This window comes from Gouania willdenowi, chromosome 10, assembly GCF_900634775.1.
Source record: "Gouania willdenowi chromosome 10, fGouWil2.1, whole genome shotgun sequence".
Lineage (NCBI taxonomy): Eukaryota > Metazoa > Chordata > Actinopteri > Blenniiformes > Gobiesocidae > Gouania > Gouania willdenowi.
Window position 1 is genome coordinate 27,012,868 of NC_041053.1, and position 16,680 is coordinate 27,029,547.

A 16,680-nucleotide genomic window follows, 5' to 3' on the forward strand; every position below is an offset into this window, starting at 1 on the left:
AGCCCCAGTGGATTCCGACCGGTGACCCTTAACCATAATGCCACCACTGTCCATCTATATATAATTTATGCTACAGTATTTATTAATATCTGATGATTGTCTCATATCAAATACTGTTATGTTTTATATGTAAATGGGAGTTATTATGTAGTTGAATTTTTCACTGTATATTTTATTGTACATTTCCTGTAATTAGTCATTCTTTTAGGATGACAATTGAACATTCTGTCCAGGGACTACAGATGAAAAATAGCCTTCTGGCTAAATCTAGTACATTTTCTGTATTGATGATAATGTACACTGTTCCTGTTAAATAAACCAATAATTACAAACTAATAATAAATGTATTCATGTTAGTTTTTTTATTGTTATTATTATTGTTTTTTTATATATTGTTACGTACCATTGCAAAAAGTTTTTGCATACAGTTTATCGTTAAAAAAATAAATAAATAAAAATGACAAAAAAAAAATGTATAGTGTTTACATTTGTTTGAAAAAATAATAATTAAAAAAAATTGTCGGAGGAAAAGTAAATTTAGCTATGATTTCCTAAATGAATTACGTAACAAAGTTTAAAATCAAATAAAAATTGCTGTAGGTTATTGGTGTGTTGGGATAGAAAGCGTTTGCCATTATTATTTTGAAGAGACGCTCCTGGATGTGTGGAGCAGCTCTGCTGACAGGACCGAGGCCGCAGTGATTTGGTAGCCGCCGCAGTAGGAGGAAGGACCGCGGGTCTACCTTTCTATTTCAGTTTCCCCTTAAAACTATTTAGAAACATCCTCCGGTTCTGACCGGCAGATTTTACGTGCAGTGACAGTGTTCTTTGAGAGCTCGGTGCTAGCATTTCCGCCGGATAGTGATACCAATCGCCATTTTAACCGCACGTTTTCCCTGACAGAGACGCTAGCACAACAATGGCTCTGAAAAGAATTCACAAGGTAAGGAAGTGAGCGGCGAGGCCTGGGCTACGCACTGTTCACGAAGTTTCACTTCACAGATTACCTTGTGGTCCACCGTCAGTGGAACACAACTGAGATGTTTATCATGTTAACTAGTAGCAGCTCATCGGCTAACAACGCTCCGTGGATACAAAGTGACGGCAGCAGCAATGCACCGCGCTTCTGTTCAAACGGGCCGAGTCAGCCATCCTAGCCGTGTTAACTCACCTATACACTGGCTTTATTCAGACTAGTTAAATAAACCCTGAGCACTGAGTGTATCTGGCTATGTCACCTTAACGGCGGCCGCCGGTGTGCGACATCCCAGGGGCTATTAGCTCCACTGCTAACCATTTCTGCCTTAGTGTTCCGGTTCAAATGGTGTCCATTTTACCCGATGAACTACTTTTGACTGCATTGCTCCAAGTGGCTACTAATGGATTGTAATTACATAAATACACGCTTAACAATCCTTTTAAACACAGTGTTGGCTATGAAAAGTATCGCAAGCGTGCATTGTGTATATTTTGTCACATCTTGTTTAGCATTAGTTTCAAGTCGCATCAGATAATTAAATATACATATCACCAACATGTAACTCACAGTTTGGTACGGATCTAGTTTGTAGTTTATGACCTTCTATTAAGTGTAGAACCATTGGCACTGACTAAACAGCGATGCAGTCAGATATCGGTCATCACTTTACATGCTCACCTTTTAAAGTGCTACACCGGTGCGCCGCTAGCTCATTTAGCTAGCCGCATTTGCATGTATGTATTTATAGAGTTTACGGTTCATTTGTTGAAGTATTTATATAAATATGTCTTTCTTGATTATCATAATATGAATATATCAATGATATGGCTTTTGTTTTTGCTGCGGTTTATGTCGTCGTTTGATGTGACAGATATCTGAAGCAACACAGCTAGCGGAGGTTTAGCTAATTGAGACTTCCGACCTTTTTTTAAAAAAAAAATAAAAATGAAAACATCAGCGGTAATGTGCAGTTAATGTAGTTTACTCATAGGTTATTCAAGATAGTGTGCTGTAATATATAAATGTAGAGAATAGCTTAGAGGTCAGGGCTGATGTATCTTCTAACAGTTGCAGTGCATCATCTGTTTTCCATGTACGAACCGTTGTCTGTAATGTGAAATTTTACGTATTTTATTTATTATTTATTTTAAGCAGCAAATGTTGCGGTGATTCGTGAATGTTTTTATTTTCATAAAAGAGAACATGATTCGGAAGTGTGCATTTTTAAATTATTATTATTATGTATTTTTTTGTGATCGGCCGTGTTTGGAAAGGCCCCAAGCGTCGTCCACCTTTGATGTCATGTAGCTGGGTGCAGCTCACAGTCCTTAATGCTCTCTTTTTTTCTTAAGCTTGTCGTTTATTGTTGCCTTAAAATCCCTCGTTAATCAATATCACAACGTGTAGCTGACTATTGGGCTGTATTGCGCTATATCCTGTCCATTTATCGTCATGTCTGAGCACCTAGCAGCAGTGATGCTAGGCTAACATGTCCACCATAACGTTGTATCGGGACCACCGGGGTTAAAGTCAGACATCTCCGTGGTTTAATTGTGTCTGACGCTTTCTGTTTGAGCTCAATCTAGAGAAGAAGAAGAAGAAATAAAAGAAACCACAATGTTGTATAATGACGCACAAAAGCACATCCGCAGATTGGTGTGGTTTAACGTTGCTGGATCTGCAGCAGTTTCACCTGCGATCAGATCAGAGCACAGCGAGTAGAAACACAAGGAAAGGAAGAGATCATGCTGCATATGTTCTGGTGACCGATCTGTCATGATGGCATTGTTCTTAGGGTGCATTTCCACATCACTAACAAACCATTGAATACTTCCATTTAAACTAAGGTGTCCAGATTTTTAATACTTAAAACAGTCATTTAACCAAAGAAGATGACAGATTTCCAAAAGAAACTATTTGCATATGCTTTTATTTGTAATGAAAATTAGGTCACAAATTAAATTTTTTGTTCCTTTTGGATGAAATGTATTACTGCAACGGCTGTTGCTGTCAGACCAAAAGTGTTAAGCAGGGGCCTATTGCAGCACTTTCTCACCAGTGCACAGGTCTCAGTCCCCAGTCCAACTGAAGCAGTTTTCGACTTAAATTGAAGTGTTCAAGTCCTTTAACTTTGTCCACCTCTGGTGGCGCAGGGATTGTTGTTTTAACAGGTACTTGGTTGGTAAAGAATATGAAAATAGTTTGTTGTTGTTTTGGTATTATTTGCTCTTTAATCCAAGAATTAAACAGGGGATTGTGAATACAAAAAATGTACCATTTAAATGTCTGGTAAAGCTGAATATGGAGAACCCATTTACAAGAGCCCCAGGAGTGCCTTGAGTACCGTCAAACTGTTTGCTTCTCCCTGATTGACCACACCTGTGCTATCACCATGGCAACCGAAATAACCTGCATGCCCCGCCCATGTACAGGTCAGGTAGATGCTACACGTATTATACGGAGGTAGCTCAGAAATAAATCATGGCTCCTACACCAAATTTAAAGTGGCCATCAGTAAATAAAAAAAAAAAAAATCAACCTTTTAAGTTAACACAAATTTGTTTATATTAATAATTAAAAAAAAACTTGTGGAACGCGTGGAAGACTTTTGAGCTTTTTAATTGGTTTATATTGCAAGCACTACTATGGCAACTGCTGTGATTGACATCTCACAGCGATCACGTTTTTAAGCAAAGTGTGCTATTTTTAGATATTGCCAAAATACAAATGTAAATATATCTTGAATCTCGATATATTGCCCAGGACTAATGTACGTTTTATATATATATATCGGCATCTGTCCTAGAAATCTCATATCCGTACTAAAGAGACATGTCTAAACTTGATCCAGAGAAGCTAAAACCTGATTGAAAGTAGAGGCTTTTTGCATTGCCTTTCTGCAAAGCTGCATGATGACACTTATATCAGATTTAAGTGTGTTGGTGCAGAGAAAAATTATTAATATATGCTGGGTTTCTGCCCTCAGGAACCCATTCAGATGTTAATATATTATTATTTTGAAGTTTTTACACTTCATCTCATACTGTGAAGCTTCACTCTGACTATCCTTATCACCTGTCTGTTGCAGGAGTTAAATGACTTGGCACGGGATCCACCAGCCCAGTGTTCTGCAGGTCCAGTAGGAGATGACAGTAAGTGCCATTAAAATATTTCACCGCCTTTTATCTGGAAAATGGGTCTCAAACCAGTCCTCATATTCTTTGAAAACACAAAAAGCACATATTGAAAGATATTGTTTGAAGTGTGAGTTCAGATGAATTATTAAATATGAGGCATGTAGGAGCAGATTGATAGGTTTTTCTATTTATCAGGGTTCTCGCCAGCGCTGTTGAATGTAGGGGGCCCCAACATTGTATTTTTGCTCCCCTACGGAGCAATGGTGCCCTCTATGTTCAGCTTTCAGCAACGTAAGGGGGATTTTCTGTTATTTCCTTTTTTAATCGGTATTTTTGGAATCATTTTGCACACTTGAACACAATAGACACTCCCAGTTGTGCATGGGTTGTTTTAACTCTATTTAATCTGAATAACTGAAAAACCCATTCATCAGCCGCACCTATTTAATACAGGCGATTGGCTCGAATGCTTCCGTCTTTACCTGAGGACCACTGCAGCAATTTAGCTGCCCTCAATGCTGCCTGTGTGCATTGCATCCTCTGTTTACGTAACCGTAATAACCATCCACTTATTTAAGCTCCGAGGAGTGCGGACAGTCCGGACTCCTCTGTGCGCGGAGGCTCAAACATACCGTGGCCTGTAAGAGCCCGGCGATGAAGGCACCGGCCTCGCTCCCAACTCGCCGCTTATTGGGGCCGTGGACATGGTTACTTCACTGAGCCCCCTCGCCCCTGACACGGACTGTAATCAGTGCCCTGACACGGGGACTGGACCACGACAGTTGGTGCCAGGGGTCGGTGGCGATGTCGGCCACCTACCCTACCTGTCTAGAAACACGGACTGCTGTGTAACCTCACAGTGGAGCACAGTCAATGGATGCATGTACTTACAATCCCTGGCATTAATAAATATGTTCTTTTATCCATCCACTTTTTATTTAAAAACCCAAATTCCACAAATGTTATGAGAGCTGATATTGTAGGTTTAATTAAAGCTGCTTTGATAGTACACAGCAAAATGTTTAGTGTCTTGTGGGATTTATGCTGCCCAAGTCTTTATTTTTAGAGAATAAGCTTCTGTGTTAGATCAGATTGAATTAGCTGAACAAGCTATAATTTTAGTTATTTTTATATATATTTATTTAGTTTGTAATATGATTATTGTTGGATTATGTGATTTGATATAAATAAAGATTATATTGATACATTTATTTGGTGACTTTATTGAATGGATACCGACATATATACCTAAAAGTATAAAATAGCCAAAAAGTGAGGAAAAGAAAAAGATGCATAAAAAAGTGTGATCTTTAATATCGTAATAATCGTTGATTAATCAAATGGTAGCGCCCTGAATCGAAATCGAATCTTGAGGTTCCTTAGATGGCACACCCCTAAAAGTAAGGCAGTAACAAAGATATAAAAAAAAAAAAAAAACTGATTTTGGCCCTCCAGGAGGTATACATTTAAAAAATGTTCGTGCCAGCAGCGCTCGCTCACGTGCCACACCCCCATATGCTGTAAAAACTATTCCTGGTGAGAACCTGTTTATGTATCAATAGCTTCATTTTATCAAACAATTGGCTAACTAGCATCTTGCAAGCCAGAAAATTAAATCTTTCTCAAGTTAAAAAAATCCTTCTGATTTTGATCAGGCTGATAAAGGAAATTACTTAAAGTCTAGCAAGCTTTTCTTTGAATCATTAACTTTAAAAGACAACACATAAAAGCACATGGATGAATTTAAAACTGTTACTCTGACTAGAGTTACAAGTGTTAAGAACAGTAGATCAACAAAACTGTACATGACAATCAATCAATTTGATGCCAAATTGAAACAACACTACCTTTTTTAGAAGTTAATGATATTTATACATGTAGCAGCAAAAATCAATATTTTATTTGTCATCCGAAATGTTTCTTATTTGTGTAGATCAGGGAGGGCTGCATGTCCAGCTTGTTTTGTTTTCTCTGCTGTAGCACAGCTCAGAGGATCAGATCAAAGCTTCCTACACACATGAATCCTAATCAGGAGAGTTCACAATAGATTTGACATTTGTTGACTGATTTTTAAAGATATAATGGAGATTGTCCAATTAGTTTAGCAAGTTAATCCCATCAGGAATTGTTTTCCTCATATTGAATCTTATTGCAATAAAATAAATCCCCTTTTTTTTTTTTAATTGTGAGATGACCAAAAGTAAATAAATCTCAGTTAAGTTGCAATTTAACAATTTATGGATATACTTCTGTTACTAATATTATAAGCTCTAATTTTTAGGTAAAATAACCTATTCTAAATTATTAATTCAAATAATTTAAATCAAAGCTGGCTTGGAAGGCTGAACCATATTTTAAAATGTTATTCTTGTAAAAACATACCAAACGTTGAAAAATGTTGACTTTAGATCAATTTGGATCAATAAAGCCGAGAATGAAGTTTTACCATGAGTCGGTGTCGGACCTAACGATTATTTTGAAAGGATAAAAATCAAGCACATCGTGCTTAAATAATTATTACGATTGTGACCCTGGTTTTGTTTTTTAACAAAGATTTACCTCTTTTCCTTTGTGATGGAAGAAAACAAAAAATATTTGCATTTAAACAATTGTTGGTATCCAACCACCAGATGTTTGATTTTTCCCTGTAGAAACCAAAAAAAGTGTAAACCAGAATTATTCTTTATTTACAGGCCTTGGTAATAATCAAATGTACAAAATCGCACTTTATTTATGAAATCTTTTGTACACTGAGTAATGTGTAATATGTTTATCTTAACTGATCTCTCTGTTTTATTTCAGTGTTTCACTGGCAAGCCACAATAATGGGACCTGTACGTATTCACGTCTTGTCACTGCTGCGATATGACATTGTTTCAATCTTCATTTTAGATTTAAAATATGATACAATGAATTTTGGCCTTAAAATGACTTGATTAGGTTTTTCTTATTCTGTTATGTTTTTCTTTTGCATTAGAATGACAGTCCTTACCAGAGTGGGGTTTTCTTCTTGACCATACACTTCCCCACAGATTACCCCTTCAAACCGCCAAAGGTGAGCAGTTGGTGCACAACAAAGCTGTGTCTGTAAGCATGTGTGTCTTGGTCTGTGATGTTTAATGTCCTCTCTCTTCTCCCCCCCCCCCCCCCCCCCCCCCCGTAGGTTGCATTTACCACAAGAATCTACCACCCAAATATCAACAGCAATGGCAGCATTTGTCTTGACATCTTACGATCACAATGGTCTCCAGCTCTCACCATCTCCAAAGGTAGCACGCTTTCCTCTCGGCTTACTGTGAATGGACGCGACCGCCTTTTTAAACGCTGTGATCTGGATGGCAGATAATATATTTCTTTAAAGAAATAGAAAAACATGTCTGTCCTTTGCAGTTCTCCTGTCCATCTGCTCCCTGCTGTGTGACCCCAACCCGGACGACCCCTTAGTACCTGAGATCGCCCGCATTTACAAGACGGACAGGGAAAAGTAAGTGGTTGATATAGCTTATTTTGTATTAAGATACTTGTTTTAGGAGAACTCACTCACACGTGCTGTTCGTTTTAGCAGAAAAAGCCAAAATGGGTACATATTGTGCAGGTATTGGTTAATAAATGTGTCTGTGTGGCATTTTACATCAACATATTTAACCCAGACTAAAAAATATAGAGATGTATATTATTAATTGCCATTTTGAGAAAGAATAGCCTTCCCTATTAACTAACACTAACTTCACCAGTGACTTTGACCCAGAATCGTCTTTTTGGTTCAACTTTATAGGCAGTGGCTATCCGTACGGTTGCCGTATCAATTCTATCCATACGCAGCGTCCCTATTTGGCCAGTTTAGGTCACGTGACAAGACTAAACCTTAGCCTAAACCTAATCCTAAAAATTGTTGCGATATTGGGGTATAACCTAATCCTAACCCTAAAACGCTACCTACGTGTGTTTAGGTAACCGTACCGATGGCACCGGGGGTTGTCCGTACGGCAAACCGTACGAATCGACACTTTCAACTTTAGAAAATTTTTTGTAAGGTGTGCACCATTCTCAGCATTTTTTTGAAAGAAATTTTAAAATATGACTTTGGTTTCCAGCCCTACCCTCATGGATAGGTTGTTTTACTCCTAATACCAGTGTCTTACTACATGATCTCTGGAAAATGTGGTTATAGCGGCTCGATTTCATGTATGACAAATGTGTGAGGGAGGATGTTTTGTATGAGTCATTCAAACTACCTGACTATCAGTTTAAAACGTATTTGTCTTTTCCTGCTCGGTGATCCATCTCATAAATTGACACATTAACCATCAATCTGACAAGTTTCAGACTAATAGGACTGCAGAATACCTGCATAACACAATTTATCACCTCAACTTCTCTTTCTCCTTTTGCTTTTTTTAATTGATCTTGTCAGAATCGTTTTGTCTAAGTTGCAGCAGAAAAAGTTTAACCAAATTCTTGTTCTTCTATTACTTTTATTTTCTGCTTTAAAAAAAGGCAAAGCAAGTTCAAAGTTACTGCTGACCACTGATTGGTCAGAGAAAGCAGTCGCTGCCATTGTTAAAGCTTTTACACTGTGATCGCTACAGGTTCATTGTTGCTGTTTTAAACAAACATCGACTAAATACACAACTCTGAGGCCGTTGACGATGATGCACACAAGCCTGTTTTTGTCATGGTTTACGATGATTGTTTTTAGCCCAGTTAGTTTTGGGGTTTTTTGGGGGGTGGAGTAACTGAAGAGAGCATCACAGCAGTTTTGTACAATGCTGCTGAGATTGAAAAGCTACTGAGAACAAAATCCCAGAGTTGTTAAAGCAAGTGGATCCAGTAAAGCGTCAGAGTGATGCTCACTTTAGACAGACATGAACACTAGGGCTGGGCAATAATTTGTGATTCAAGATATATCGAATTTTCTATTTTGGCGATATATATAGACAATATTGTCATTTTCTTAATTAGAGCTGAACGATTTTGTAAAATAATCTAATTGCAATTTTATTTATTTTTTTCCTCAATATTGCGATTATTTTTCAATGAACACAAGCAATAATTCAATCTGTTTCATAATAAACTATTTCAGATGTATTTAAACTTAAACTAAATTTAAAATATAAATTTTAAAGCACAGATTACAACTATAAAACAAACCAATCTGTGGCTTTACCTCTAACATATCTAACTAAGTTCACATTTCATGAAACATGTAAACATGTGGACTGCACTTATTAAACACTCTAAACTTAACAGGACAGGACAAGAAGAAAAAAAATACAGCCTTTGCGATTAGAAAATCACATTTTATGATATTGCGATAATATCGTAAATGCAATTAATCGTTCAGCCTTTATATATATATATATATATATATATATTACTTTTTTGATTTATACAGTCACAGTACAAATCACATCATACAAGTATTTAATATTATTTATAAGTACAGTCAAACAGTGTCCTTATTTACAATTTTTTCATATTTCTGAGATATGTATTTTATAGCCTATTTTGTTTTAAAATACATGTTTTAGGAGTCAGTGCTTCTCTAGTTCTCAAAGCACAGTTGGATGATCACTGAGTGCGTCTGTCTGTGGGATCGGGACGAGTCTCTGTTAAATCGCGTGTCGTGCATTGTGTAGTATACATGGGGTCACAAGAAGCGATTAACACCTCATGACCAGCTCCCGATCAGCAAGCGTATGGTCGTCAGGAAATCGAACATGTTTTAAATCTAGTCGCTCCTCGTGAGGGTATCTCACAATTGAAGCAGTGCCACGGATTAGCTTACCTTAAACTCTCACACTGCGCATGCGCGAACACCGCGGTGCCAAATTGTAAGGGTTCTCACTATACTAGAAATTCTACAAAACGGTACTACCATGGATTACGGTGGCAGTTTCCACTACATAGCAGCTGCCTCTACTCTCCTCCTGGCTTCTCACTGCACAGTCTAAGCTCACTGCACGCTATTAACTTGAAAACATACCAACATGGCAACCGGACTCCACAGCTGCTGAATGATTGGCTGTTTGCCTGTCAAGAGATATGATAGGTTGTTTCTGCATGCTGGGTCCGCCCTCTGTTCCCCGCCCTGCTGATTGGCTGTTCGTGTTTACTACACCGGCATGAAGGAAATCCATGAAGACAGCTCCGCTTCGACAGAAACTCGCTTCAAAACAAACAAGCTAGCGTTCTGTCTCACCTGGACGCGTGCACGGCTTACAGTCACAAACACGAGACAACACATGGCAGAAGCACCAGGCCCGAGCAGCGAGTCTACCGCGGCGGTGTTGTCATCAGTGGCATCACTAATTTTGCTCAAAAAACCAAACTCCAGAAGTCCCATTTGAAACTTTTTTGTCTTTAAACAAGGCAGAGATGGTAAAGCAATAGGAGATCTACTGTGCAGGCGCTGTCACCAGCTATAGGAGCCAAAAGAGGAAACACTTTTTTGTTTTCCCTTACGGACTGAGAGCAATCATGTTTTATTTTTTATTTACAGATATATTTACAATGTTTAAACAATATTTACAATTTATATACATACAAAGGAGGGATCACATCCAACCTCATGTAACACCAGTGACTTCACCCAGAAAATGCATACAAATAAAGTTTTCTCAGGGAATCAGTTCCTGTTTATTGTATTTTATCCTCTATGGTTTATTATGTTGGAGAAGCATTATTATCAAATAGTTTTTTTTTTTGTTTTGTTTTGGTTTCTTGTTTTTTTTTTAGACAGTGAATTTGTTATCCTAAGCTGATTATGTATATTGGTTAAACATAAATTAATGTGCAAAGGAAACGGAATGATCATTTTTTAAATTTCCAACCATTCAACTTCAAATTCTACCTTCATTTATTAGTTTTTTTTTTATTGCTTATATGCTTTTGTTCGTGTACTCTTATCATGCACCAAACAACACTATAAGTATTTGTAACTTGTACAAATACATTACATTAAAAATAATGATTATTTAAAAATGGCTTCAGTATCGCGATATTACCCGGAATAATGATTCTTTGTCTGGTATAGTATTGTGGTTACTCATTTTGGTATCTTGACAACTCTAGAACACCATATTACCGCTGTAAAATTGATGGATTGTACTGCCCACATCTGTCCAGCCAGTCCCTGGTCCATCACATCACCGTCTTTTCTTTTTTTAAAGCTCTTTTTGCTGAGATTTGCGTGTGTCTCTCCACTGCCGGGTTCTTCTTTTGTTTTAATGGTGACACTTCAGAGTTATTTGTGTGTTGCATTTTCGGAAACAAGACCCCGACGTGTCGTGTGTGAACGTACAGTGTGAGCAGTCAGATTGTCAGTGTCGGTCCGTACAGTGTGAGAACATGAATTGTGAGCTCCACACATTCGGGCTCTGCACTTGAGCCGCACAGTTTGAGCTGGAGCTGAGTACAACGATTGAAAAAATCGCAGTGAATCCCAGCCTTAAACAAGCCACATTACAGAACTCACTCAGGCGTGCTGTCCCTTAGAGGAGAAAAAGACAAAAGTGGCACATATTGTGCAGCTGTTTGTTAATAAATGTGTCTGTGTGGCAAAATTGAGATTTATATTGTATATCACCATTTTGAGAAGAAATATTGAGATATGAGCTTTGGTCTATATCGCTCAGTCCTAATGAACAATAATGCCTCTTATGAGCACCAAACTCAAAGTATGACTGTGTTCAACTGTCTGCCCAATCATCTGCCTTTTCCACTTTGTGATGAATCCATCTAACCTTACCTTTTGTTTTTTTTTTGTTTTTTCCACAGGTACAACAAAATAGCTCGGGAATGGACACAAAAGTATGCAATGTAGTGTTGGGGGTAGAAACATGGCCAACCACCTCTACAATGTAAGGTTAGGGGAGCTTTAGGCATAAAGAGAAAACAAACAAAAACCATACAAACAAATTAAAAGTCTAAAACAAGGTCATGTTGGTTTTCATTGGAGTGCTTTCTTTGAGCCACGCCTCCCCTTCACCAGAGTACCTGTAAGACTCTGCCCCACCCCCACCCCTCTCTCTCTATGTTTAACTCTTTCCCACCTTCCTGCCTCTCAGCTCACCTGCCCAGTGTACATATGCTCACCTTCCAATGGTAAACCTCCCTGCACCATGCCCCCCCCCCTCCTCCCCCTCTCAGCCCACATCCTGACTTCTGTTCTGTTTAGTCACCAAGCAGGACAGGCTGATCCTCCAGCTCCTTCCCATCCCCTCCCCTCCCACATCACTGGAATCATTCCTTTGAGCATCTGTAAAGCTTTGAGGGGACCTTTTCTTTCTCTCTTTTTTTTTTTTTAATCCACCTGTTTGATTGGGGGAGGGGCGGGGTGGTAAACAAAGGGGATTTTGACACTCTACATCCTTCCTTGTTTTGTTGTCTAATTGATTACCATCTGTAGAGGTGACCATCCATGAAAGCAGTTCTTGCTTCCGAGACTGAGCACGCAACATTTTATACAATAAATACATAACAGAATTAAAAAAAAAAATAATTGTAGACTGTGTAAAACTGCAGAGAAAAAATGCATATGGCCTGATTTGGTCCATTGTTGGATTCTATGAATTTGATTTGATTCGATCCCACACCTCCTGCTTCCTGATCCAACTCACCCAAAAAGATCCCATTGTTCACACAAACACTCATGCACGCATACAACTGTAACCCCTATGACACCCTCTCGCCACCATCATCAACACTTTCTTTATTCACCAAGTGGAGGTTCTGGACCAGCTATTTATGCATTTATTTTTCTTAGTTTAACTTGTGGTATTATTTTCCACCCCCATAATTTGTTTCTTTTAGATTGCTTTTTTTTCCTTCTCTTTTTTGTTTTGTTTTTGGCTACTGTTAAAATTAGAAGCTAACATCTTAAATGGCTATGGGACTGGCTTGGGCTCTGGGTGCGAGGAGAACCCACTCTTCTTGCACAAAACCTCTGTATATTGAATTACCTGAGAGGCTCGTTGAGCTTTGTGTGTTGATTAAACTGTGTAATAAAAACCCTGGACTCCTGTGTTGTGTCATTCTCAGACTCTTTCAGGATGACATACTGGGAAACTGACACCAGAAAGAAATGTTTTTATTCAGCCACTGTAACCATTTTAGCTCATCAAATATAGGCTAGTTCTATGTGCAGCTTCATGTTCTCCATTGGTGTTTATGGATTTGCTGTAAATACTCAGCTTTTTCCATTGTGTAAAAATTCAAGGTTACTTTTTTTTTTTTGACATTAAGAGACCAAATATCTTTTATCCTATGATGAAGTTTGTCAGATGGAATTCAACAGTTTTATGTTAAATGTGTTTTCCAGTTAACAATCTGAGTGGCAACAGCAGTAACACGATTTACAATTACAAATTATTGACAGAAAACCCCTTGTATGTGAGACGTTATAGTGATATGTGTAAAAAGAGAATGGTTACTTGTTTGTATGATTTGTTTTGAATTTAATTAATTAATAGACAAAATAAGAATCACCCTCAGTCAGAAATAACTTAAATGCAGTTGAGTTTTGAAATTTACATTCTTATGAGATTGAAACAAAAATAGTTTTTTTAAATTGAATTCAAAATAGATATTGTTTTTACCTACTTTGTTGATTTAATGTAACTAGTGCAGTGTCCATAGGAAGTATATATTGCTCTAGAAAAGTGGGAGATTGGGTAGCTTTTTCATGCATGGCCAAATGAGGTTGAGTTAGAAGGTGGGACGGTTAGGTTTGTAGTGAAATGTGTAGACCAATAACTATTTTCATATATTTTGGCTTTTAGTAGCGACACTTTAGAGAGTTGAACCCCATCTATTCCAATTCCAGGTTGTTGTCCTCATGGATCCAGATCACCTCAGACCGGAACAGACTAGGTCTGGACTTCTATAGTGTCCTTAATCCACAACTGTCAGTATAGATGCACCCGGAATTTCTAAAGCATTTATGAAATTCCTTGCTTTTATAGAGAGATCATTTATTAACGGTATCATTGCAGTCCAAACAAATCTGACTTCGTACACCCTTGAACCAAGCGACAGCCATGCCCACGTTCCGCAAGCAACGGTCACTGTTGAGGTAGGACCAATGTTCCAATGTTATCTATTCTGATTCCAGTTTGTTGTCCCCGTGGATCCGGATGTCTTCAGACCGTTCTGGACTCGTTTCATGTCATTAATTTACTCTGGCTAGGTAGGACCAATGTTCTAACTAATGACATCAAGCTAGGACTTATGACACCATCACTGAGTCATTCGACTTAGGAGGAGGGGCGTCCAAACAATTCTGACATTGCACACCTTTGAACCAAGCAGCAGCCATGTTGAAACTCTCAGGTCAGTCTGTACCTCAACCACAGAGATATCTGAGGAACAGACATACAGAGATTCCTTGCTTTATAGATGTTTCACACAGAATGTAGTGTAATCAGAGGGAAGGCAGGGGTTCCCTTTTTATGTGTTAAATATCACCGCACTAGGCAAGTATGGAAAAAATCTGAACTGAGGCAGGAATTTGTATTATTTTATTAATCTTTAACAATATTAAATGTACTATTTTTATTAATGAGCTGTTCAAGGTGGTACGTTGCACTTGCCTTACTTGGTTGAGTCTGTTGACTGGGGTAATGGAGAAGACCACACCTCCAGGGTAGGAGCCTTTACGACCTGGTAGATGGTAGAACCACCAGTGACTCACACAGCTCGTTCATCATGTCTCTCCTTCTGCTTCACTGCAGACTCCATCCGAATCCGAGCAACATCAATAGCCACCTGCGAGCGCCTCCAATGCTCCATCACCCAATCACACACTTTTCTGGCTTCAGGCTCAGAGAAGTTGCCAAGGAGGAAATCCACAAGTAGGTGGGGCTCTGGTCCGACCATCAACAGGTGGGGCGACTCACCAGTGGACTGATGGGAGGCAGCGTTATAGTTGAACACCAGTTGTGGGAGGTGATTAGGCCAATCTTGCTTCTCTTCTGGGGGGAGTGTGCGGAGCAGGTTGTGCAGGGTCCAATTGAACCACTCACACTGGCCGTTACCCTGCAGATAGTTGGGGGTAGTGCTGCTCTTCTGGACCCCATACAATGCACACAGCTGCTGGACCAATACACTCTCAAAGTTTCTTCCGTGGTTCAAATGTATTCGTGTTGGGACACCAAACCAATAGAACCACTTTAGGATCAACAGTTTTGCCAATGTTGCTGCCTTCTGGTCGTGGGTAGGTATAACCTGCGTGAACTTGGTAAATATGCCCATCATGATCATCACCACCTCTCTTTCGTCACGGGCTGGTTCAAGCAGTGTGAAATCGATTGCGGGCACCTGATTGGGTTTGGACGCAAGTAGGTGGTCAAGGGGAGCACGGATCCTTGGTTGGGTGTCCTTGGCAACATTGCAGTGCTCGCAGTTTTGGCACCAGTCCTGACCACGGTCCATTCCTGACCAGTAACAACACTGCTGCATCACCTCCTTAGTCCGCTAGATCCCCTGGTGGCCATGGTTCTGGTGCAGCTCCTGCAACACCTCTGCCTGCAGACACTCCGGCAACGGCATCTGGAGGACTTCTTCTCCTCTATTTGGCCTCAGCAGCCAACGGTACAGCAGCCCGTCCTTCTGCACAATGTGCTCCCACTGCTTCACCAAACCCCTCGCACGAGGACTGAGCTTCTCTTGCCCAGCACGACTCGGCAGTCTCTGTTGGAGAAGGCATTGATGGAACGGTCCGACCTCTGGAGCCTTCTCAGGTCAACTGGACTGCGGGACGGAAAAGCAGTACTGGCGGGCTGGGTGGCCTCCTGCTGTGGATGTTGCCAGACGTTATCTGCAATGGAATCAGGAACCCCTGATGCACTCCAACTCCATTCCATCACCACCAGTGGGATTACGTTGCCTGGAGAGGGCGTCCGCATTCTGGTTAATCTGTCCTGGCCGATACCTCGCACTGTAGTCAAATGCTCGGGAACCCAGCGCTGCTCCGTTGCTCCGAAGCTATATTATTTTCATCTACAGGGTGCAGGCTGTGACTGCCGTAGGCCACAGGTCTCACTTTTCCTCCTTGCTACTGTGATAGTACAGCTTCCAATACACAGTGGCATCAACTTCAAGAATAAATGGCGGAGAGATGTCAACAAAAGCTAAGGTGGGCGCACTTACAAGGCAGGACTTCAGCGCCATGAAACTCTCCTCACACTCCTTTGACCAGGCGTCACCCAGGTAAGTTCCCTCCCCTTCACCCTACGGTTGTTGGTACCAGACAGCTCTGCGACTAGCCACTGAAGGGGATCAGCCAGCTTGGAAAATCTCTCCACGAAACTTCAGTAATAGTTGGCAAAGCCAATGAAGGACCGCAGCTCAGACAGTTCTAGGACGGAGCCTGTTAGACACAGCAGAAATTTTCCCAGGATCAGTTGACACTCCCTCTTTTGAAATGTGTTGTCCCAAGTATTGCACCTCCTGTTTGAAAAACTTGCATTTCTCCAATTTCAATTTGAGTTTCTCTTGCTGCAGACGGCTAAGCACAACCTCCAGCCGCTTTAAGTGTTCATCAATAGTGGAAGAGAAAACGAC

At 39.8% G+C, this 16,680-nt stretch overlaps 1 protein-coding gene across 1 annotated transcript; it reads left to right on the top strand.

The window, feature by feature from the left end:
• The first annotated feature begins 649 nt into the window (after positions 1-649).
• On the top strand, positions 650-13,141 carry ube2d2 (ubiquitin-conjugating enzyme E2D 2 (UBC4/5 homolog, yeast)). The gene is made up of 7 exons (XM_028459239.1): positions 650-943; positions 4,068-4,131; positions 6,919-6,950; positions 7,094-7,171; positions 7,280-7,385; positions 7,507-7,600; positions 11,896-13,141. Exons 1-7 carry the CDS (start codon positions 920-922, stop codon positions 11,939-11,941), a joined length of 444 nt encoding a protein of 147 aa, XP_028315040.1. The 5' UTR covers positions 650-919; the 3' UTR covers positions 11,942-13,141.
• Positions 13,142-16,680: the final 3,539 nt, after the last annotated feature.